The following is a 23444-nucleotide window of genomic DNA, read 5'->3' on the forward strand; positions in this document are numbered from 1 at the left end:
TGCACTACAAAACAAATAAACAAAACGAAAACAGCCTATACTTGTGTCAACATACATCGAACAAGGACATCAAGACACTCAGGACAATCACCCACAATACAACCAAAGAATATGGCTGCCTAAATATGGTTCCCAATCAGAGACAACGATAAACACCTGCCTCTGATTGAGAACCACTTCAGACAGCCATAGACTTTCCTAGAACACCCCACTAAGCTACAATCCCACTAAGCTACACACCACATACAAAAACCCATGTCACACCCTGGCCTGACCAAATGTCTGTCGACCAGGGCGTGACAGAGAACTTGTTCTCAACTAGCCTACCTGGTTAAATAAAGGTGAAAAAAAAAAAATATATATATATTTGTTCAGTATAGAAAGCACCTTTTTTCGAAGAGTGTACATGGAGCAGCGATTTAGAAATGTGGCAATAACTCACACACACACACGCACGCGCGCACACACACACACACACGCGCACACACACACACACACACGCGCACACACGTGCACACACACTCACACACACGCGCGCACACACACACACACACACACACACGGAGTCCCGGGGGATGTTGTTCCTTCCCTGGCCGTTGCTTTGCCGTGCAGGGAGGCAGGCAGGCAGAAAGATGTCAAGACAGCTGCTGAGGCAACACTACATCTATTTAAGCTCTCACCTCCAGTCTCTATCTCTCACCAACGCCATTCACCGCACCAGACAGACGGACGGAAGACTCAGTTTGCACCCCAAACGGCACCCTATTCCCTGCTGATCAAAGTAGTGCACTATGTGGGGAATAAGTTGCTAATTGGGATGCAGCCTCAGAACCCAGTCTCCTGGTTCCCAGTCCACACATACTAACTAGTGGAAATATAGACACAAACATTTTCGCTGGCATATCAATGGAAAATAGCTGTGCAAAACAAAGTGACATTCTACCAGAGACAAGATATAGAGTAGGAAGCTGAAACATGATTCCCCCTGAAAGCCTGGCAGCTTTAAATACAACAGGAAAATATTAGTCTCTGTGCAGACAGCAGCCTGACATATACTGCCGACAAACGCCCGAAAACAGAACAGAACAGAGAGATGCTGCTTCTGCCTCCTCAGAACAGGAAAAACTGAAGATAGTCTACAAAGTCTTCTAGTTTTCACCTGCCCAAGGTCTTCATCACTTAACGGAGGTGCTTTAAAGATGAGGATCCAAAGAGAGTGAAAACCTCTTTAAGGCTTATGTGTGATTGAAGACTTGCAGGCAGCCATCATCATCCGCTTTCAAGGCAGCCAGCTACAGTAACTACTGTACATGTAGAAGATGTTTTGAATAGATCAACATTGACATGCGGGCAGCAGCTTATTCTGGAGGTAACTGATACCTCAAACGTATCATCTTCAATTCAGTTCCCTCTATGCCACAACCAGATAGACACAGGAGCCCAATAATAACAACGGTGGTTAATTAGGTAAAGACCATAATGATCCCAATAATAAACAAAGCCACCCAAACAGCACCGGGACACTACTGCAACTCAAACCAGTCATTTGAAGTCACTCTGGTATTCAATTTCATCTTTCTTCCTCTGTTAGCTGAATAGAGCTAGTGTCTTCAGGTGGCTTCTATGGTAGATCAATTAAAAACACTGAGCAGGAAACAAGGTTATGAGTTTAATTTTCCAAATGCTTTGAAAGCCTGGGAAATGTCAGTGGCATGCTAATTATCATCCCAACATCTGTTTACGGCTGCCTGCTCTATATATATTTTCCAATTTAACCTTCAACAGAATTGGCAGCCTGTTATCTCTGGCCCGACGTCGCTGTTAACTCATTTGATTCCCGAGACCAATTTGTGTGAACTGGAAATGGTCACTTGGGTATTCTGCTATGCCTCCTTAAAAATGACAAACATGCCTAAACGGTGTAGTGTCATTCTGACTGTCAGACTAAATCGCTGGCAAATCGCTGCCTGGTGGTGAATTCACCTCAATGGAAATGCTATCAAATATATCCCACATATCACAAGTTATTACTGCTATAAAGCAATCATGACTCTCCACTGTGCTTCAGCTATTCAGCTCAGCGACGGGAGGCAGTGCTGAGGCAATCTGAAATGGATGAAAGGCCAATACAAACTGCACTTCAATGCCAAACAGAAAGCTAAAATCATAATGCTAAAAATAAAGAAATATTAAGAAAGTCAATATTTTTCCTCCCCTTGACGTGTTGTGTGATTGACTCACTTGGAGACGAGGGAGAAGGCCTCGGCACACACAGCTGGGCAGGCCACAAGCTTGATCATCACATGTTCTGCTGCGGCCTGGAAGTGTGCCCGGGCCACCTTCTCCAGCACGGAGGACAGCGTGGTGGCATCGCCAGCCTTGGTGCCAGGGTCTCCCCCTGCCGTATCCAGGATGTTCCCACCATGCATCACCAGCAGCAACACGTGGGTCTTACACTGGGTCTTCTGCCAAGTGGAGGAGAAGAAGGAATGACCAAAGAAGAGTAAGAAAATAGGTGAGGATGAGGAGGATGTGAGGGGAGAGGAGGGAGAAGTGGGTTAGTGGTATAAGGCAAGACTCCACTATAGATAATATAGACACCTCATTCATATATACTATAGATAATAGAGACACCTCATTCATATATACTATAGATAATATAGACACCTCATTCATATATACTATAGATAATATAGAGACCTCATTCATATATACTATAGATAATATAGACACCTCATTCATATATACTATAGATAATATAGACACCTCATTCATATATACTATAGATAATATAGACACCTCATTCATATATACTATAGATAATATAGACACCTCATTCATATATACTATAGATAATATAGAGACCTCATTCATATATACTATAGATAATATAGACACCTCATTCATATATACTATAGATAATATAGACACCTCATTCATATATACTATAGATAATATAGACACCTCATTCATATATACTATAGATAATAGAGACACCTCATTCATATATACTATAGATAATATAGACACCTCATTCATATATACTATAGATAATATAGAGACCTCATTCATATATACTATAGATAATATAGACACCTCATTCATATATACTATAGATAATATAGACACCTCATTCATATATACTATAGATAATATAGACACCTCATTCATATATACTATAGATAATATAGACACCTCATTCATATATACTATAGATAATATAGACACCTCATTCATATATACTATAGATAATATAGAGACCTCATTAATATATACTATAGATAATATAGAGACCTCATTCATATATACTATAGATAATAGAGACACCTCATTCATATATACTATAGATAATAGACGGACACCTCATGAACAGACGGAGTGTAGGGTAGTTATACTGGTCATTTATTTATCAGAGTGTATTGTGATTCTCCTACCTCCATGTCCTCTAACCCGTCGATGCTGCTCTGAGGGACACATCGAGGACGCCCCAGGCGATACAGGCTCCCTACAGATTTAAAATAGGAGAGAGGGAGAGAGAGAGAGATAATTAAAGACAGAATTGTAGATAGAGAAAGAGGGAGGAAGAGAGAGAGATACAGAAAGGAGAGAGGGTAGGGGGAAGAGAGAGTGAAAGAGTGAGAGAGATATAGAAAGGAGAGAAAGAGGGAGAGACAATGGAGAGAGAGAGAAAACTCAATACATGAGCCACTTCACACTTCAATTATTATTGATCCCAGGAGCTAACCAATTTCAGTATAACTAAAGCTTCAACTTTTCTCTTTATTCCTTCCATATCTGAGAGATGAGCCCCAAATATTGTATGCCCTTAAGCTCAAATCTCATAAGCACATACTCTGGAAAAGTCAATACTGTCTCTCTCTCTCTCTCTCTCTCTCTCTCTCTCTCTCTCTCTCTCTCTCTCTCTCTCTCTCTCTCTCTCTCTCTCTCTCTCTCTCTCTCTCTCTCTCTCTCTCTCTCTCGGCTCTGTGCTTTACGTCTGTCTGTCTGCCTGGCACTGCACTATTCTGGTCAAAATGTTAGCCACAGCAAATCAATGGAGAAGTATCTTTGAAAGTGGGAGGTGGAATAACAATGAGAGCTGGTGTTTTAATTTATTGGACAGGTACAGGGAGCACAGTACAAGATTAGTCATACATTTAAAATAAATGTGTGATCAGAGGTTCTCTGCATATTTACAATGAAGCCTATTTGCTTCTTACGTAATATTAGATAATTGCAACCAAAACAAACCTCTCAATTATTCAGGAGTTGTAACATAGAGTAAAAAAATGGGTTGAGTGAACCCAACTCACAACCCTGAAAGTTCTGCTAAAATAGAGCCATGGTAGAAGACAGGGGAGCCTGTGTGTAATTGGCAGTGAAGTCTACATACAAGCAAAGCTGGTTGTAGACAGACAGAAGCCTACTTTACTATAAATAAGACATTTTTGTATAATTTTGAAGTGCATTGATGTAATCCTATTTGTGACAGGGAAGCTGAGTGGTGAAAAGCAGTCTCCCGTGGCCCTCGGTAAGCCTCTCCTGCAGCTGGGCAGCCTAGCAAACAGCAGGGAATCCATCCAGGTTCTAACTCTCCCTCCCTCTTTCTTTGACTTTTTACCTTTCTTATTATCTCTCCCTCACTTTCTTTCACAGCGGCGTCCCTCTCTCATGTTCTGCCAATATGTGCATTACAAGTCTCAGAGGCACATAGGCTCACTGGCTGTCTCTAACCTAAACGAATGAATTTGCTCAGAAAGCCCTCTCCTAGACTCCTCCAAGTCAGGAGCAAAGGGTGTCAGGACTCAGAAGCAATATGTCTTTTGTCACCTATACAACATCTCAACCACACTCTCAAAGCCATCACACTCACTTCAGTTTCAGCCTCTTGAGTCATGTAATAGCGCAGGAACAAATTGGACATTTGGTTTGTTTGCAAGTACTAAATGTGGAATTTTTGCATTTGGTAAAATGCTGTATAATAAATAGTGTTTTATAGGATAATCATAACCAGTAAACTATAAACAAATAACAATTTTCTGTATAATTGAATATCTAAGAGATTTAGAGGCAGAGAGAGAGACAGACAGACAGACAGAGAGAGAGAGGCAGACAGACAGAGACAGACAGACAGACAGAGAGAGGGGCAGACAGAGGAAGGATATTGGCAGTATGTTAGTACTAGCTAGTGGAGGAAGGATATTGGCAGTATGTCAGTACTAGATGGTGGAGGAAGGATACTGGCAGTATGTCAGTACTAGCTAGTGGAGGAAGGATATTGGCAGTATGTCAGTACTAGCTAGTGGAGGAAGGATACTGGCAGTATGTCAGTACTAGCTAGTGGAGGAAGGATATTGGCAGTATGTCACTACTAGCTAGTGGAGGAAGGATATTGGCAGTATGTCACTACTAGCTAGTGGAGGAAGGATATTGGCAGTATGTCAGTACTAGCTAGTGGAGGAAGGATATTGGCAGTATGTCAGTACTAGCTAGTGGAGGAAGGATATTGGCAGTATGTCAGTACTAGATGGTGGAGGAAGGATATTGGCAGTATGTCAGTACTAGCTAGTGGAGGAAGGATATTGGCAGTATGTCAGTACTAGCTAGTGGAGGAAGGATATTGGTAGTATGTCAGTACTCGCTAGTGGAGGAAGGATATTGGCAGTATGTCAATACTAGCTAGTGGAGGAAGGATATTGGCAGTATGTCAGTAATAGCTAGTGGAGGAAGGATATTGGTAGTATGTCAGTACTAGATGGTGGAGATAGGATATTGGCAGTATGTCAGTACTAGCTAGTGGAGGAAGGATATTGGCAGTATGTCAGTACTAGATGGTGGAGGAAGGATACTGGCAGTATGTCAGTACTAGCTAGTGGAGGAAGGATATTGGCAGTATGTCAGTACTAGCTAGTGGAGGAAGGATATTGGCAGTATGTCAGTACAAGCTAGTGGAGGAAGGATATTGGCAGTATGTCAGTACTAGCTAGTGGAGGAAGGATACTGGCAGTATGTCAGTACTAGCTAGTGGAGGAAGGATATTGTCAGTATGTCACTACTAGCTAGTGGAGGAAGGATATTGGCAGTATGTCACTACTAGCTAGTGGAGGAAGGATATTGGCAGTATGTCAGTACTAGCTAGTGGAGGAAGGATACTGGCAGTATGTCAGTACTAGCTAGTGGAGGAAGGATATTGGCAGTATGTCACTACTAGCTAGTGGAGGAAGGATATTGGCAGTATGTCACTACTAGCTAGTGGAGGAAGGATATTGGCAGTATGTCAGTACTAGCTAGTGGAGGAAGGATATTGGTAGTATGTCAGTACTAGATGGTGGAGGTAGGATATTGGCAGTATGTCAGTACTAGCTAGTGGAGGAAGGATATTGGCAGTATGTCAGTACTAGCTAGTGGAGGAAGGATATTGGCAGTATGTCAGTACTAGCTAGTGGAGGAAGGATACTGGCAGTATGTCAGTACTAGCTAGTGGAGGAAGGATATTGGCAGTATGTCACTACTAGCTAGTGGAGGAAGGATATTGGCAGTATGTCAGTACTAGCTAGTGGAGGAAGGATATTGGCAGTATGTCAGTACTAGCTAGTGGAGGAAGGATATTGGCAGTATGTCAGTACTAGCTAGTGGAGGAAGGATATTGGCAGTATGTCAGTACTAGCTAGTGGAGGAAGGATATTGGCAGTATGTCAGTACTAGCTAGTGGAGGAAGGATATTGGCAGTATGTCAGTAATAGCTAGTGGAGGAAGGATATTGGTAGTATGTCAGTACTAGATGGTGGAGGTAGGATATTGGCAGTATGTCAGTACTAGCTAGTGGAGGAAGGATATTGGCAGTATGTCAGTACTAGATGGTGGAGGAAGGATACTGGCAGTATGTCAGTACTAGCTAGTGGAGGAAGGATATTGGCAGTATGTCAGTACTAGCTAGTGGAGGAAGGATATTGGCAGTATGTCAGTACAAGCTAGTGGAGGAAGGATATTGGCAGTATGTCAGTACTAGCTAGTGGAGGAAGGATACTGGCAGTATGTCAGTACTAGCTAGTGGAGGAAGGATATTGTCAGTATGTCACTACTAGCTAGTGGAGGAAGGATATTGGCAGTATGTCACTACTAGCTAGTGGAGGAAGGATATTGGCAGTATGTCAGTACTAGCTAGTGGAGGAAGGATACTGGCAGTATGTCAGTACTAGCTAGTGGAGGAAGGATATTGGCAGTATGTCACTACTAGCTAGTGGAGGAAGGATATTGGCAGTATGTCACTACTAGCTAGTGGAGGAAGGATATTGGCAGTATGTCAGTACTAGCTAGTGGAGGAAGGATATTGGTAGTATGTCAGTACTAGATGGTGGAGGTAGGATATTGGCAGTATGTCAGTACTAGCTAGTGGAGGAAGGATATTGGCAGTATGTCAGTACTAGATGGTGGAGGAAGGATACTGGCAGTATGTCAGTACTAGCTAGTGGAGGAAGGATATTGGCAGTATGTCAGTACTAGCTAGTGGAGGAAGGATATTGGCAGTATGTCAGTACTAGCTAGTGGAGGAAGGATATTGGCAGTATGTCAGTACTAGCTAGTGGAGGAAGGATACTGGCAGTATGTCAGTACTAGCTAGTGGAGGAAGGATATTGGCAGTAACTACTAGCTAGTGGAGGAAGGATATTGGCAGTATGTCACTACTAGCTAGTGGAGGAAGGATATTGGCAGTATGTCAGTACTAGCTAGTGGAGGAAGGATATTGGCAGTATGTCAGTACTAGCTAGTGGAGGAAGGATATTGGCAGTATGTCAGTACTAGCTAGTGGAGGAAGGATATTGGCAGTATGTCAGTACTAGCTAGTGGAGGAAGGATATTGGCAGTATGTCAGTAATAGCTAGTGGAGGAAGGATATTGGTAGTATGTCAGTACTAGATGGTGGAGGTAGGATATTGGCAGTATGTCAGTACTAGCTAGTGGAGGAAGGATATTGGCAGTATGTCAGTACTAGATGGTGGAGGAAGGATACTGGCAGTATGTCAGTACTAGCTAGTGGAGGAAGGATATTGGCAGTATGTCAGTACTAGCTAGTGGAGGAAGGATATTGGCAGTATGTCAGTACTAGCTAGTGGAGGAAGGATATTGGCAGTATGTCAGACTAGCTAGTGGAGGAAGGATACTGGCAGTATGTCAGTACTAGCTAGTGGAGGAAGGATATTGTCAGTATGTCACTACTAGCTAGTGGAGGAAGGATATTGGCAGTATGTCACTACTAGCTAGTGGAGGAAGGATATTGGCAGTATGTCAGTACTAGCTAGTGGAGGAAGGATACTGGCAGTATGTCAGTACTAGCTAGTGGAGGAAGGATATTGGCAGTATGTCACTACTAGCTAGTGGAGGAAGGATATTGGCAGTATGTCACTACTAGCTAGTGGAGGAAGGATATTGGCAGTATGTCAGTACTAGCTAGTGGAGGAAGGATATTGGTAGTATGTCAGTACTAGATGGTGGAGGAAGGATATTGGCAGTATGTCAGTACTAGCTAGTGGAGGAAGGATATTGGCAGTATGTCAGTACTAGATGGTGGAGGAAGGATACTGGCAGTATGTCAGTACTAGCTAGTGGAGGAAGGATATTGGCAGTATGTCAGTACTAGCTAGTGGAGGAAGGATATTGGCAGTATGTCAGTACTAGCTAGTGGAGGAAGGATATTGGCAGTATGTCAGTACTAGCTAGTGGAGGAAGGATACTGGCAGTATGTCAGTACTAGCTAGTGGAGGAAGGATATTGGCAGTATGTCACTACTAGCTAGTGGAGGAAGGATATTGGCAGTATGTCACTACTAGCTAGTGGAGGAAGGATATTGGCAGTATGTCAGTACTAGCTAGTGGAGGAAGGATATTGGCAGTATGTCAGTACTAGCTAGTGGAGGAAGGATATTGGCAGTATGTCAGTACTAGCTAGTGGAGGAAGGATATTGGCAGTATGTCAGTACTAGCTAGTGGAGGAAGGATATTGGCAGAATGTCAGTACTAGCTAGTGGAGGAAGGATACTGGCAGTATGTCAGTACTAGCAAGTGGAGGAAGGATATTGGCAGTATGTCACTACTAGCTAGTGGAGGAAGGATATTGGCAGTATGTCAGTACTAGCTAGTGGAGGAAGGATATTGGCAATATGTCAATACTAGCTAGTGGAGGAAGGATATTGGCAGTATGTCAGTACTAGCTAGTGGAGGAAGGATATTGGCAGTATGTCAGTACTAGCTAGTGGAGGAAGGATATTGGCAGTATGTCAGTACTAGATGGTGGAGGAAGGATATTGGCAGTATGTTAGTACTAGCTAGTGGAGGAAGGATATTGGCAGTATGTCAGTACTAGATGGTGGAGGAAGGATATTGGCAGTATGTCAGTACTAGCTAGTGGAGGAAGGATATTGGTAGTATGTCAGTACTAGCTAGTGGAGGAAGGATATTGGCAGTATGTCAGTACTAGCTAGTGGAGGAAGGATATTGGCAGTATGTCAGTACTAGCTAGTGGAGGAAGGATATTGGCAGTATGTCAGTACTAGCTAGTGGAGGAAGGATATTGGCAGTATGTCAGTACTAGCTAGTGGAGGAAGGATATTGGCAGTATGTCAGTACTAGCTAGTGGAGGAAGGATATTGGCAGTATGTCAGTACTAGATGGTGGAGGAAGGATATTGGCAGTATGTCAGTACTAGCTAGTGGAGGAAGGATATTGGCAGTATGTCAGTACTAGCTAGTGGAGGAAGGATATTGGCAGTATGTCAGTACTAGCTAGTGGAGGAAGGATATTGGCAGTATGTCAGTACTAGCTAGTGGAGGAAGGATATTGGTAGTATGTCAGTACTAGATGGTGGAGGTAGGATATTGGCAGTATGTCAGTACTAGCTAGTGGAGGAAGGATATTGGCAGTATGTCAGTACTAGCTAGTGGAGGAAGGATATTGGCAGTATGTCAGTACTAGATGGTGGAGGAAGGATATTGGCAGTATGTTCAGTACTAGCTAGTGGAGGAAGGATATTGGCAGTATGTCAGTACTAGCTAGTGGAGGAAGGATATTGGCAGTATGTCAGTACTAGATGGTGGAGTGGAGGAAGGATATTGGCAGTATGTCAGTACTAGCTAGTGGAGGAAGGATATTGGCAGTATGTCAGTACTAGATGGTGGAGGTAGGATATTGGCAGTATGTCAGTACTAGCTAGTGGAGGAAGGATATTGGCAGTATGTCAGTACTAGCTAGTGGAGGAAGGATATTGGCAGTATGTCAGTACTAGCTAGTGGAGGAAGGATATTGGCAGTATGTCAGTACTAGCTAGTGGAGGAAGGATATTGGCAGTATGTCAGTACTAGCTAGTGGAGGAAGGATATTGGCAGTATGTCACTACTAGCTAGTGGAGGAAGGATATTGGTAGTATGTCAGTACTAGATGGTGGAGGTAGGATATTGGCAGTATGTCAGTACTAGCTAGTGGAGGAAGGATATTGGCAGTATGTCAGTACTAGCTAGTGGAGGAAGGATATTGGCAGTATGTCAGTACTAGATGGTGGAGGAAGGATATTGGCAGTATGTCAGTACTAGCTAGTGGAGGAAGGATATTGGCAGTATGTCAGTACTAGCTAGTGGAGGAAGGATATTGGCAGTATGTCAGTACTAGATGGTGGAGGAAGGATATTGGCAGTATGTCAGTACTAGCTAGTGGAGGAAGGATATTGGCAGTATGTCAGTACTAGATGGTGGAGGTAGGATATTGGCAGTATGTCACTACTAGCTAGTGGAGGAAGGATATTGGCAGTATGTCAGTACTAGCTAGTGGAGGAAGGATATTGGCAGTATGTCAGTACTAGCTAGTGGAGGAAGGATATTGGCAGTATGTCAGTACTAGCTAGTGGAGGAAGGATATTGGCAGTATGTCAGTACTAGCTAGTGGAGGAAGGATATTGGCAGTATGTCACTACTAGCTAGTGGAGGAAGGATATTGGCAGTATGTCAGTACTAGCTAGTGGAGGAAGGATATTGGCAGTATGTCAGTACTAGATGGTGGAGGAAGGATATTGGCAGTATGTCAGTACTAGCTAGTGGAGGAAGGATATTGGCAGTATGTCAGTACTAGCTAGTGGAGGAAGGATATTGGCAGTATGTCAGGAAGTACTAGATGGTGGATAGGAGTATGGATATAGTGGCAGTATGTCAGTACTAGCTAGTGGAGGAAGGATATTGGCAGTATGTCAGTACTAGCTAGTGGAGGAAGGATATTGGCAGTATGTCAGTACTAGCTAGTGGAGGAAGGATATTGGCAGTATGTCAGTACTAGCTAGTGGAGGAAGGATATTGGCAGTATGTCAGTACTAGCTAGTGGAGGAAGGATATTGGCAGTATGTCAGTACTAGCTAGTGGAGGAAGGATGGCAGTATGTCAGTACTAGATGGTGTCAGTATGTTAGTACTAGCTAGTGGAGGAAGGATATTGGCAGTATGTCAGTACTAGATGGTGGAGGTAGGATATTGGCAGTATGTCAGTACTAGCTAGTGGAGGAAGGATATTGGCAGTATGTCAGTACTAGCTAGTGGAGGAAGGATATTGGTAGTATGTCAGTACTAGATGGTGGAGGTAGGATATTGGCAGTATGTCAGTACTAGCTAGTGGAGGAAGGATATTGGCAGTAGGTGGAGGAAGGATACTGGCAGTATGTCAGTACTAGCTAGTGGAGGAAGGATATTGGCAGTATGTCAGTACTAGCTAGTGGAGGAAGGATATTGGCAGTATGTCAGTACTAGCTAGTGGAGGAAGGATATTGGCAGTATGTCAGTACTAGCTAGTGGAGGAAGGATACTGGCAGTATGTCAGTACTAGCTAGTGGAGGAAGGATATTGGCAGTATGTCAGTACTAGCTAGTGGAGGAAGGATATTGGCAGTATGTCAGTACTAGCTAGTGGAGGAAGGATATTGGCAGTATGTCAGTACTAGCTAGTGGAGGAAGGATATTGGCAGTATGTCAGTACTAGCTAGTGGAGGAAGGATATTGGCAGTATGTCAGTACTAGCTAGTGGAGGAAGGATATTGGCAGTATGTCAGTACTAGCTAGTGGAGGAAGGATATTGGCAGTATGTCAGTACTAGCTGTCAGTACTAGATGGTGGAGGTAGCTCAGTATGTGGAGGAAGGATATTGGCAGTATGTCAGTACTAGCTAGTGGAGGAAGGATATTGGCAGTATGTCAGTACTAGCTAGTGGAGGAAGGATATTGGCAGTATGTCAGGTACTAGCTAGTGGAGGAAGGATATTGGCAGTATGTCAGTACTAGATGGTGGAGGATAGGATATTCAGTATGTCAGTACTAGCTAGTGGAGGAAGGATATTGGCAGTATGTCAGTACTAGCTAGTGGAGGAAGGATATTGGCAGTATGTCAGTACTAGATGGTGGAGGAAGGATATTGGCAGTATGTTAGTACTAGCTAGTGGAGGAAGGATATTGGCAGTATGTCAGTACTAGCTAGTGGAGGAAGGATATTGGCAGTATGTCAGTACTAGATGGTGGAGGTAGGATATTGGCAGTATGTCAGTACTAGCTAGTGGAGGAAGGATATTGGCAGTATGTCAGTACTAGATGGTGGAGGTAGGATATTGGCAGTATGTCAGTACTAGATGGTGGAGGTAGGATATTGGCAGTATGTCAGTACTAGCTAGTGGAGGAAGGATATTGGCAGTATGTCAGTACTAGCTAGTGGAGGAAGGATATTGGTAGTATGTCAGTACTAGATGGTGGAGGTAGGATATTGGCAGTATGTCAGTACTAGCTAGTGGAGGAAGGATATTGGCAGTACTAGGTTGTATGTCAGTAGCTAGTGGAGGAAGGATATTGGCAGTATGTCAGTACTAGCTAGTGGAGGAAGGATATTGGCAGTATGTCAGTACTAGCTAGTGGAGGAAGGATATTGGCAGTATGTCAGTACTAGCTAGTGGAGGAAGGATATTGGCAGTATGTCAGTACTAGCTAGTGGAGGAAGGATATTGGCAGTATGTCAGTACTAGCTAGTGGAGGAAGGATATTGGCAGTATGTCAGTACTAGCTAGTGGAGGAAGGATATTGGCAGTATGTCAGTACTAGCTAGTGGAGGAAGGATATTGGCAGTATGTCAGTACTAGCTAGTGGAGGAAGGATATTGGCAGTATGTCAGTACTAGCTAGTGGAGGAAGGATATTGGCAGTATGTCAGTACTAGCTAGTGGAGGAAGGATATTGGCAGTATGTCAGTACTAGCTAGTGGAGGAAGGATATTGGCAGTATGTCAGTACTAGCTAGTGGAGGAAGGATATTGGCAGTATGTCAGTACTAGCTAGTGGAGGAAGGATATTGGCAGTATGTCAGTACTAGCTAGTGGAGGAAGGATATTGGCAGTATGTCAGTACTAGCTAGTGGAGGAAGGATATTGGCAGTATGTCAGTACTAGCTAGTGGAGGAAGGATATTGGCAGTATGTCAGTACTAGCTAGTGGAGGAAGGATATTGGCAGTATGTCAGTACTAGAGTGGTGGAGGAAGGATATTGGCAGTAGTATGTTAGTACTAGCTAGTGGAGGAAGGATATTGGCAGTATGTCAGTACTAGATGGTGGAGGAAGGATATTGGCAGTATGTCAGTACTAGCTAGTGGAGGAAGGATATTGGCAGTATGTCAGTACTAGCTAGTGGAGGAAGGATATTGGCAGTATGTCAGTACTAGCTAGTGGAGGAAGGATATTGGCAGTATGTCAGTACTAGCTAGTGGAGGAAGGATATTGGCAGTATGTCAGTACTAGATAGTGGAGGAAGGATATTGGCAGTATGTCAGTACTAGCTAGTGGAGGAAGGATATTGGCAGTATGTCAGTACTAGCTAGTGGAGGAAGGATATTGGCAGTATGTCAGTACTAGCTAGTGGAGGAAGGATATTGGCAGTATGTCAGTACTAGCTAGTGGAGGAAGGATATTGGTAGTATGTCAGTACTAGATGGTGGAGGTAGGATATTGGCAGTATGTCAGTACTAGCTAGTGGAGGAAGGATATTGGCAGTATGTCAGTACTAGCTAGTGGAGGAAGGATATTGGCAGTATGTCAGTACTAGATGGTGGAGGAAGGATATTGGCAGTATGTTAGTACTAGCTAGTGGAGGAAGGATATTGGCAGTATGTCAGTACTAGCTAGTGGAGGAAGGATATTGGCAGTATGTCAGTACTAGATGGTGGAGGTAGGATATTGGCAGTATGTCAGTACTAGCTAGTGGAGGAAGGATATTGGTAGTATGTCAGTACTAGCTAGTGGAGGAAGGATATTGGCAGTATGTCAGTACTAGCTAGTGGAGGAAGGATACTAGCTAGTGGAGGAAGGATATTGGCAGTATGTCAGTACTAGCTAGTGGAGGAAGGATATTGGCAGTATGTCAGTACTAGATGGTGGAGGTAGGATATTGGCAGTATGTCAGTACTAGCTAGTGGAGGAAGGATATTGGCAGTATGTCAGTACTAGCTAGTGGAGGAAGGATATTGGCAGTATGTCAGTACTAGATGGTGGAGGAAGGATATTGGCAGTATGTCAGTACTAGCTAGTGGAGGAAGGATATTGGCAGTATGTCAGTACTAGCTAGTGGAGGAAGGATATTGGCAGTATGTCAGTACTAGATGGTGGAGTCAGTACTAGCTAGGAGGAGGATATTGGCAGTATGTCAGTACTAGCTAGTGGAGGAAGGATATTGGCAGTATGTCAGTACTAGATGGTGGAGGAAGGATATTGGCAGTATGTCAGTACTAGCTAGTGGAGGAAGGATATTGGCAGTATGTCAGTACTAGCTAGTGGAGGAAGGATATTGGCAGTATGTCAGTACTAGCTAGTGGAGGAAGGATATTGGCAGTATGTCAGTACTAGCTAGTGGAGGAAGGATATTGGCAGTATGTCAGTACTAGCTAGTGGAGGAAGGATATTGGCAGTATGTCAGTACTAGATGGTGGAGGTAGGATATTGGCAGTATGTCAGTACTAGCTAGTGGAGGAAGGATATTGGCAGTATGTCAGTACTAGCTAGTGGAGGAAGGATATTGGCAGTATGTCAGTACTAGATAGTGGAGGAAGGATATTGGCAGTATGTCAGTACTAGCTAGTGGAGGAAGGATATTGGCAGTATGTCAGTACTAGCTAGTGGAGGAAGGATATTGGCAGTATGTCAGTACTAGATGGTGGAGGTAGGATATTGGCAGTATGTCAGTACTAGCTAGTGGAGGAAGGATATTGGCAGTATGTCAGTACTAGATGGTGGAGGAAGGATATTGGCAGTATGTCAGTACTAGCTAGTGGAGGAAGGATATTGGTAGTATGTCAGTACTAGCTGGTGGAGGAAGGATATTGGCAGTATGTCAGTACTAGCTAGTGGAGGAAGGATATTGGCAGTATGTCAGTACTAGATGGTGGAGGAAGGATATTGGCAGTATGTCAGTACTAGCTAGTGGAGGAAGGATATTGGTAGTATGTCAGTACTAGCTAGTGGAGGAAGGATATTGGCAGTATGTCAGTACTAGCTAGTGGAGGAAGGATATTGGCAGTATGTCAGTACTAGCTAGTGGAGGAAGGATATTGGCAGTATGTCAGTACTAGCTAGTGGAGGAAGGATATTGGCAGTATGTCACTACTAGCTAGTGGGGGAAGGATATTGGCAGTATGTCAGTACTAGATGGTGGAGGAAGGATATTGGCAGTATGTTAGTACTAGCTAGTGGAGGAAGGATATTGGCAGTATGTCAGTACTAGATGGTGGAGGAAGGATATTGGCAGTATGTCAGTACTAGCTAGTGGAGGAAGGATATTGGCAGTATGTCAGTACTAGCTAGTGGAGGAAGGATATTAGCTATGTGTACTAGCTAGTGGAGGAAGGATATTGGCAGTATGTCAGTACTAGCTAGTGGAGGAAGGATATTGGCAGTATGTCAGTACTAGCTAGTGGAGGAAGGATATTGGCAGTATGTCAGTACTAGCTAGTGGAGGAAGGATATTGGCAGTATGTCAGTACTAGCTAGTGGAGGAGGAAGGATATTGGCAGTATGTCAGTACTAGATAGTGGAGGAAGGATATTGGCAGTATGTCAGTACTAGCTAGTGGAGGAAGGATATTGGCAGTATGTCAGTACTAGCTAGTGGAGGAAGGATATTGGCAGTATGTCAGTACTAGATATTGGCAGTATGGAGGAGAAGGATATTGGCAGTATGTCAGTACTAGCTAGTGGAGGAAGGATATTGGCAGTATGTCAGTACTAGCTAGTGGAGGAAGGATATTGGCAGTATGTCAGTACTAGCTAGTGGAGGAAGGATATTGGCAGTATGTCAGTACTAGATGGTGGAGGAAGGATATTGGCAGTATGTCAGTACTAGCTAGTGGAGGAAGGATATTGGCAGTATGTCAGTACTAGCTAGTGGAGGAAGGATATTGGCAGTATGTCAGTACTAGCTAGTGGAGGAAGGATATTGGCAGTATGTCAGTACTAGCTAGTGGAGGATATTGGATATGTGTACTAGCTAGTGGAGGAAGGATATGTCAGTATGTCAGTAGCTAGTGGAGGAAGGATATTGGCAGTATGTCAGTACTAGATGGTGGAGGAAGGATATTGGCAGTATGTCAGTACTAGCTAGTGGAGGAAGGATATTGGCAGTATGTCAGTACTAGATAGTGGAGGAAGGATATTGGCAGTATGTCAGTACTAGCTAGTGGGAGGATAGGATATTGGCAGTATGTCAGTACTAGCTAGTGGAGGAAGGATATTGGCAGTATGTCAGTACTAGCTAGTGGAGGAAGGAGGATATTGGCAGTATGTCAGTACTAGCTAGTGGAGGAAGGATATTGGCAGTATGTCAGTACTAGCTAGTGGAGGAAGGATATTGGCAGTATGTCAGTACTAGCTAGTGGAGGAAGGATATTGGCAGTATGTCAGTACTAGCTAGTGGAGGAAGGATATTGGCAGTATGTCAGTACTAGCTAGTGGAGGAAGGATATTGGCAGTATGTCAGTACTAGCTAGTGGAGGAAGGATATTGGCAGTATGTCAGTACTAGATGGTGGAGGAAGGATATTGGCAGTATGTCAGTACTAGCTAGTGGAGGAAGGATATTGGCAGTATGTCAGTACTAGATGGTGGAGGAAGGATATTGGCAGTATGTCAGTACTAGCTAGTGGAGGAAGGATATTGGCAGTATGTCAGTACTAGCTAGTGGAGGAAGGATATTGGCAGTATGTCAGTACTAGCTAGTGGAGGAAGGATATTGGCAGTATGTCAGTACTAGATGGTGGAGGAAGGATATTGGCAGTATGTCAGTACTAGCTAGTGGAGGAAGGATATTGGCAGTATGTCAGTACTAGATGGTGGAGGAAGGATATTGGCAGTATGTCAGTACTAGCTAGTGGAGGAAGGATATTGGCAGTATGTCAGTACTAGCTGGTGGAGGAAGGATATTGGCAGTATGTCAGTACTAGCTAGTGGAGGAAGGATATTGGCAGTATGTCAGTACTAGCTAGTGGAGGAAGGATATTGGCAGTATGTCAGTACTAGCTAGTGGAGGAAGGATATTGGCAGTATGTCAGTACTAGCTGGTGGAGGAAGGATATTGGCAGTATGTCAGTACTAGCTAGTGGAGGAAGGATATTGGCAGTATGTCAGTACTAGCTAGTGGAGGAAGGATATTGGCAGTATGTCAGTACTAGCTAGTGGAGGAAGGATATTGGCAGTATGTCAGTACTAGATGGTGGAGGAAGGATATTGGCAGTATGTCAGTACTAGCTAGTGGAGGAAGGATATTGGCAGTATGTCAGTACTAGCTAGTGGAGGAAGGATATTGGCAGTATGTCAGTACTAGCTAGTGGAGGAAGGATATTGGTAGTATGTCAGTACTAGCTAGTGGAGGAAGGATATTGGCAGTATGTCAGTACTAGCTTGTGGAGGAAGGATATTGGCAGTATGTCAGTACTAGCTAGTGGAGGAAGGGTATTGGCAGTATGTCAGTACTAGCTTGTGGAGGAAGGATATTGGCAGTATGTCAGTACTAGCTAGTGGAGGAAGGATATTGGCAGTATGTCAGTACTAGCTAGTGGAGGAAGGATATTGGCAGTATGTCAGTACTAGCTAGTGGAGGAAGGATATTGGCAGTATGTCAGTACTAGCTAGTGGAGGAAGGATATTGGCAGTATGTCAGTACTAGCTAGTGGAGGAAGGATATTGGCAGTATGTCAGTACTAGCTAGTGGAGGAAGGATATTGGCAGTATGTCAGTACTAGATGGTGGAGGTAGGATATTGGCAGTATGTCAGTACTAGCTAGTGGAGGTAGGATATTGGCAGTATGTCAGTACTAGCTAGTGGAGGAAGGATATTGGCAGTATGTCAGTACTAGCTAGTGGAGGAAGGATACTGGCAGTATGTCAGTACTAGCTAGTGGAGGAAGGATATTGGCAGTATGTCAGTACTAGATGTTGGAGGTAGGATATTGGCAGTATGTCAGTACTAGCTAGTGGAGGAAGGATATCGGCAGTATGTCAGTACTAGCTAGTGGAGGAAGGATATTGGCAGTATGTCAGTACTAGCTAGTGGAGGAAGGATATTGGCAGTATGTCAGTACTAGCTAGTGGAGGAAGGATATTGGCAGTATGTCAGTACTAGATGGTGGAGGTAGGATATTGGCAGTATGTTAGTACTAGCTAGTGGAGGAAGGATATTGGCAGTATGTCAGTACTAGCTAGTGGAGGAAGGATATTGGCAGTATGTCAGTACTGGAGGAAGGATATTGGGATGTCAGTACTAGCTAGTGGAGGAAGGATATTGGCAGTATGTCAGTACTAGCTAGTGGAGGAAGGATATTGGCAGTATGTCAGTACTAGCTAGTGGAGGAAGGATATTGGCAGTATGTCAGTACTAGATGGTGGAGGAAGGATACTGGCAGTATGTCAGTACTAGCTAGTGGAGGAAGGATATTGGCAGTATGTCAGTACTAGATGGTGGAGGAAGGATATTGGCAGTATGTCAGTACTAGATGGTGGAGGAAGGATATTGGCAGTATGTCAGTACTAGCTAGTGGAGGAAGGATACTGGCAGTATGTCAGTACTAGCTAGTGGAGGAAGGATATTGGCAGTATGGCAGTACTAGATGGTGGAGGAAGGATATTGGCAGTATGTCAGTACTAGCTAGTGGAGGAAGGATATTGGCAGTATGTCAGTACTAGCTAGTGGAGGAAGGATACTGGCAGTATGTCAGCAGTACTAGCTAGTGGAGGAAGGATATTGGCAGTATGTCAGTACTAGCTAGTGGAGGAAGGATATTGGCAGTATGTCAGTACTAGCTAGTGGAGGAAGGATATTGGCAGTATGTCAGTACTAGCTAGTGGCAGTATGTCAGTACTAGCTAGTGGCAGTATGTCAGTACTAGATGGTGGAGGAAGGATATTGGCAGTATGTCAGTACTAGCTAGTGGAGGAAGGATACTGGCAGTATGTCAGTACTAGCTAGTGGAGGAAGGATATTGGCAGTATGTCAGTACTAGCTAGTGGAGGAAGGATATTGGCAGTATGTCAGTACTAGCTAGTGGAGGAAGGATATTGGCAGTATGTTAGTACTAGCTAGTGGAGGAAGGATATTGGCAGTATGTCAGTACTAGCTAGTGGAGGAAGGATATTGGCAGTATGTCAGTACTAGCTAGTGGAGGAAGGATATTGGCAGTATATCAGAACTAGCTCGTGGAGGAAGGATACTGGCAGTATGTCAGTACTAGCTAGTGGAGGAAGGATATTGGCAGTATGTCAGTACTAGATCGTGGAGGAAGGATACTGGCAGTATGTCAGTACTAGCTAGTGGAGGAAGGATATTGGCAGTATGTCAGTACTAGATGGTGGAGGAAGGATATTGGCAGTATGTCAGTACTAGATGGTGGAGGAAGGATATTGGCAGTATGTCAGTACTAGCTAGTGGAGGAAGGATACTGGCAGTATGTCAGTACTAGCTAGTGGAGGAAGGATATTGGCAGTATGTCAGTACTAGATGGTGGAGGAAGGATATTGGCAGTATGTCAGTACTAGCTTGTGGAGGAAGGATATTGGCAGTATGTCAGTACTAGATGGTGGAGGAAGGATATTGGCAGTATGTCAGTACTAGCTAGTGGAGGAAGGATACTGGCAGTATGTCAGTACTAGCTAGTGGAGGAAGGATATTGGCAGTATGTCAGTACTAGCTAGTGGAGGAAGGATATTGGCAGTATGTCAGTACTAGCTAGTGGAGGAAGGATATTGGCAGTATGTCAGTACTAGCTAGTGGAGGAAGGATATTGGCAGTATGTCAGTACTAGCTAGTGGAGGAAGGATATTGGCAGTATGTCAGTACTAGCTAGTGGAGGAAGGATATTGGCAGTATGTCAGTACTAGCTAGTGGAGGAAGGGTGTTTATTTGCTTCTTTACCCCTCTGTCTCATTCTGTCTCAGCCACTGTGTCTCAGAATGTCATTCCTCCATAAATTAAATTAAACCATGATGCTGTCCTTCCATGTCTCCTGTCCCTGCCTTTTGCAAAGTTCTCTCTCTCTCTCTCTCTCTCTCTCTCTCTCTCTCTCTCTCTCTCTCTCTCTCTCTCTCACACTCTATCCCCTGGTTCCTACAACTACTGCCACAATTACAGATTTCTATCAGCTTTAGAGGCAGCAGAGAGAGAGGGAGAGAGAGAGAGAGAGAGAACCTCCTAATATTGTGAAGTTGCTGTCACTCCACAGAGTGACAGCAATTTCCAATGAAAAAGTTTCCAATGAAAAAGTTGTACACACTCAAAATATGTTTCCAAAAATTTGGCACACGGGGCTATGTAATGTCAGCTCCATTTAGACTGAGGGCTTGTGAACTGTGAGGCTAACTCTTATAGAGGCCTCACTGGTGAGGTAGATCCTGAGAGAACCTACCCAGAACAACACTTAAAGCTGAGCCATGTTTGACGACTAAGGCCCCCTGTACACTTAGTGCTGGAGGGAATGTATTCATTCAATGTGACAACTCACTCACCGCATGCCATCACTGTTTTGTGTAGAGCACTAAGCACCTTAACAACATTCACTTGGCTTGGTCCAAATCAGGAAAATGGGTGATACATAGAAACTGTTCGGAGCCATTTTGGGCCTGCTTCAGAAATGGCACCCTGTATGCACTGTCTGCTTTTGACTAGGGCCCCCATTGGACTCTGGTCAAAAGTAGTGCACTATATGGAATAGGGTGCCATTTGGGACCGCTGATCCTAATGAAAGATTGTTTTCAGTACAATCTGACATGGAGCTGTGACCTCTGTGACCTGGCCCTGGAACAGTGGAGGAATGCTAACATCCAGCTCCATCTGTTCACTAGGGCTGGGGATTGCCATGGACCTCAAGATATGATATATCACGATACTTAGGTGCTGATATGTTATGTATTGTGATTTTCACAATTGTTTTTCACGATACTGTGATTTTATTGCGATTTGATGTTCCAAACATATTGCTCTCCATATGTCTGCTGTAAAGGGACAAGAGAGAACATTGAGAAAACAAGTTTTGATCAGTCATGGAAATAAATATGCTGAAAACAAATTAGCTCCTTATTTAAAAAGAAGATGGAGAACAAGCTATGAAGAAAAATACTGGAGATTTGGTACCGGTACAGCTAACTAGAACAAAAACAACATTGCAATATTGTCAAAACGATACAATAGGATATATCGTCAAAAATAATATCCCAATATGTAACTGTATCGATCCCCTACCCCCATCACTACTGTTCACTACAGCTCAGTATAGTACACACACACCAGGCAGGGAACTTACCAGCTCACCACCATTACAGAACACTCAGAGCACTCAGACACACGGACACACAAGTGCCTCGCGGTGAGAATATACACTCACTGGACTGTTTAAAGGGAATACACATTTATTACCGAGTCTATCTGCCTCCAGAACACCCTGAATTCTTTAGGACATGGATTATACAGGAATGTTTGGAAATGTTCGGAAACATTCCACAGGGATGTTGGTCCATGCTGCTGCTTACGCCAAATCCTGACTCTGCCATCAGCATGACGCAGCAGGAAACGGGGCCTGCTTTACATAGCAAGCCACGGCCGTGTGACTCACTGTCTGTAGGAGCGAACCATTTTCGTGAACGGGTTGGTGTACCTAATAAACTGTCCGGTGAGTGTACATTACGCACAAGCACAGATGGACAAGTGTCTGGAGCATGAGCACGCACACACACAAGCATGCACACTCGCACCCACCCACATACACAGCAAAGCACAATCATATGCCTATTTAGAGCTGTGAACACACACATTTACCACCCCAATCTGTGTCCCTGATTGCCACAGCTGCGTCCTACCCATGTGCTGCTGCTGCTGCTCTGTGGGCCGACCTATCTGTTATGTGCCCCTCAGTGCAGAGGATGAATAGACGCTGAGTCTCAGGCTGCATCCCATAGGGCTCTGGTCAAATGTAGTGCACTACATAGGGAATAGTTGCCCGCTTCTACTGTGACTTTACACTCACACTGTTGCTACACATATTTAAATCAACATGCACGCCCATATTTGAATCAACAGTAAACATCTATAACAATCTATAACCGGTCATAAAGCTGTTAACCAGCACCAGTCACGTCTAACTGCATTTGAAATGTATATTTCATATCCTGTTCCTTTACCAGGAGCTGAACGACAACATAAGTGTTGTTTAGGTGTGATTATCTGCTCACATTGCTTTCACAATGTATTTCCCACAACACATTCTGTCAGACATACACACATCCACAGCTACACACACTTACACACACGCAGATCCCCCCCCCCCACACACACACACACTTACACACACACACCACACACACAGGAGAGTGTTATCAACAAACACGCCATCCCAACAGAGAGGTGTATAGTGTACAGACGTATTAGGTAGTCCAATAGTCCAGACAGTCTCGGCTATAGCTGTCTCCTTCATAGACTCTATCGCTTGTTATCATTATCTCTGCTCTGCTCTGCCTTTCTTTTTTGACACCCTTTTATTATTCCAGACAGAGGAGGTCCTTGTCTCCCCAGCTCTCATGCTTTGGGGATTTCCTGTTTAAAGAAGGAAATTGCAATAAGGCAAAGATGGAAAAAAGTAATTAAATGGGAATTAGCGTGTGAGGGAGACTGTGCCTGCTAGGCTAGCAGCGTATAAAAAAATGACTTGGCTGGCTGGGGGTGAGAATGAGGCAATGGGGTGAATATAGATGAGAAGGGGGAAGATACTATTCCCTCTGTGTGCATGTCTGAGAAGAGTTAGCTACAGGCTGTAGGACTAGAGAGAGCAGCAATTTACAATGGGTAGGGCTAGAGAGCAGCTACCTACAGGGTGTAGGACTAGAGAGAGTAGCTAGCTGTAGTAGAGAGGGCTAGAGAGAGC

The 23444-nt window shown here is 44.0% G+C and overlaps 1 protein-coding gene across 3 annotated transcripts in view; it reads right to left on the reverse strand.

Annotated features, from left to right (window-relative positions):
* The window catches only part of LOC118394682 (membrane-associated phosphatidylinositol transfer protein 3-like), a 236456-nt gene that overhangs the window by 134644 nt on the left and 78368 nt on the right, over positions 1-23444 (reverse strand). For 2 of the 3 annotated variants that reach the window (XM_052520116.1, XM_052520103.1), the window contains exons 4-5: positions 3435-3505; positions 2242-2465 (exon numbers count right to left, since the gene is read on the reverse strand). In XM_052520116.1, the coding sequence (XP_052376076.1) occupies positions 2242-2465; positions 3435-3505 (295 nt within the window). The remainder of the gene's footprint in view (positions 1-2241; positions 2466-3434; positions 3506-23444) is intronic. The other variant, XM_052520107.1, reaches the window with a different exon arrangement.

The sequence above is a fragment of the Oncorhynchus keta genome, chromosome 1 (assembly GCF_023373465.1).
Source record: "Oncorhynchus keta strain PuntledgeMale-10-30-2019 chromosome 1, Oket_V2, whole genome shotgun sequence".
In the NCBI taxonomy this organism is placed as follows: domain Eukaryota; kingdom Metazoa; phylum Chordata; class Actinopteri; order Salmoniformes; family Salmonidae; genus Oncorhynchus; species Oncorhynchus keta.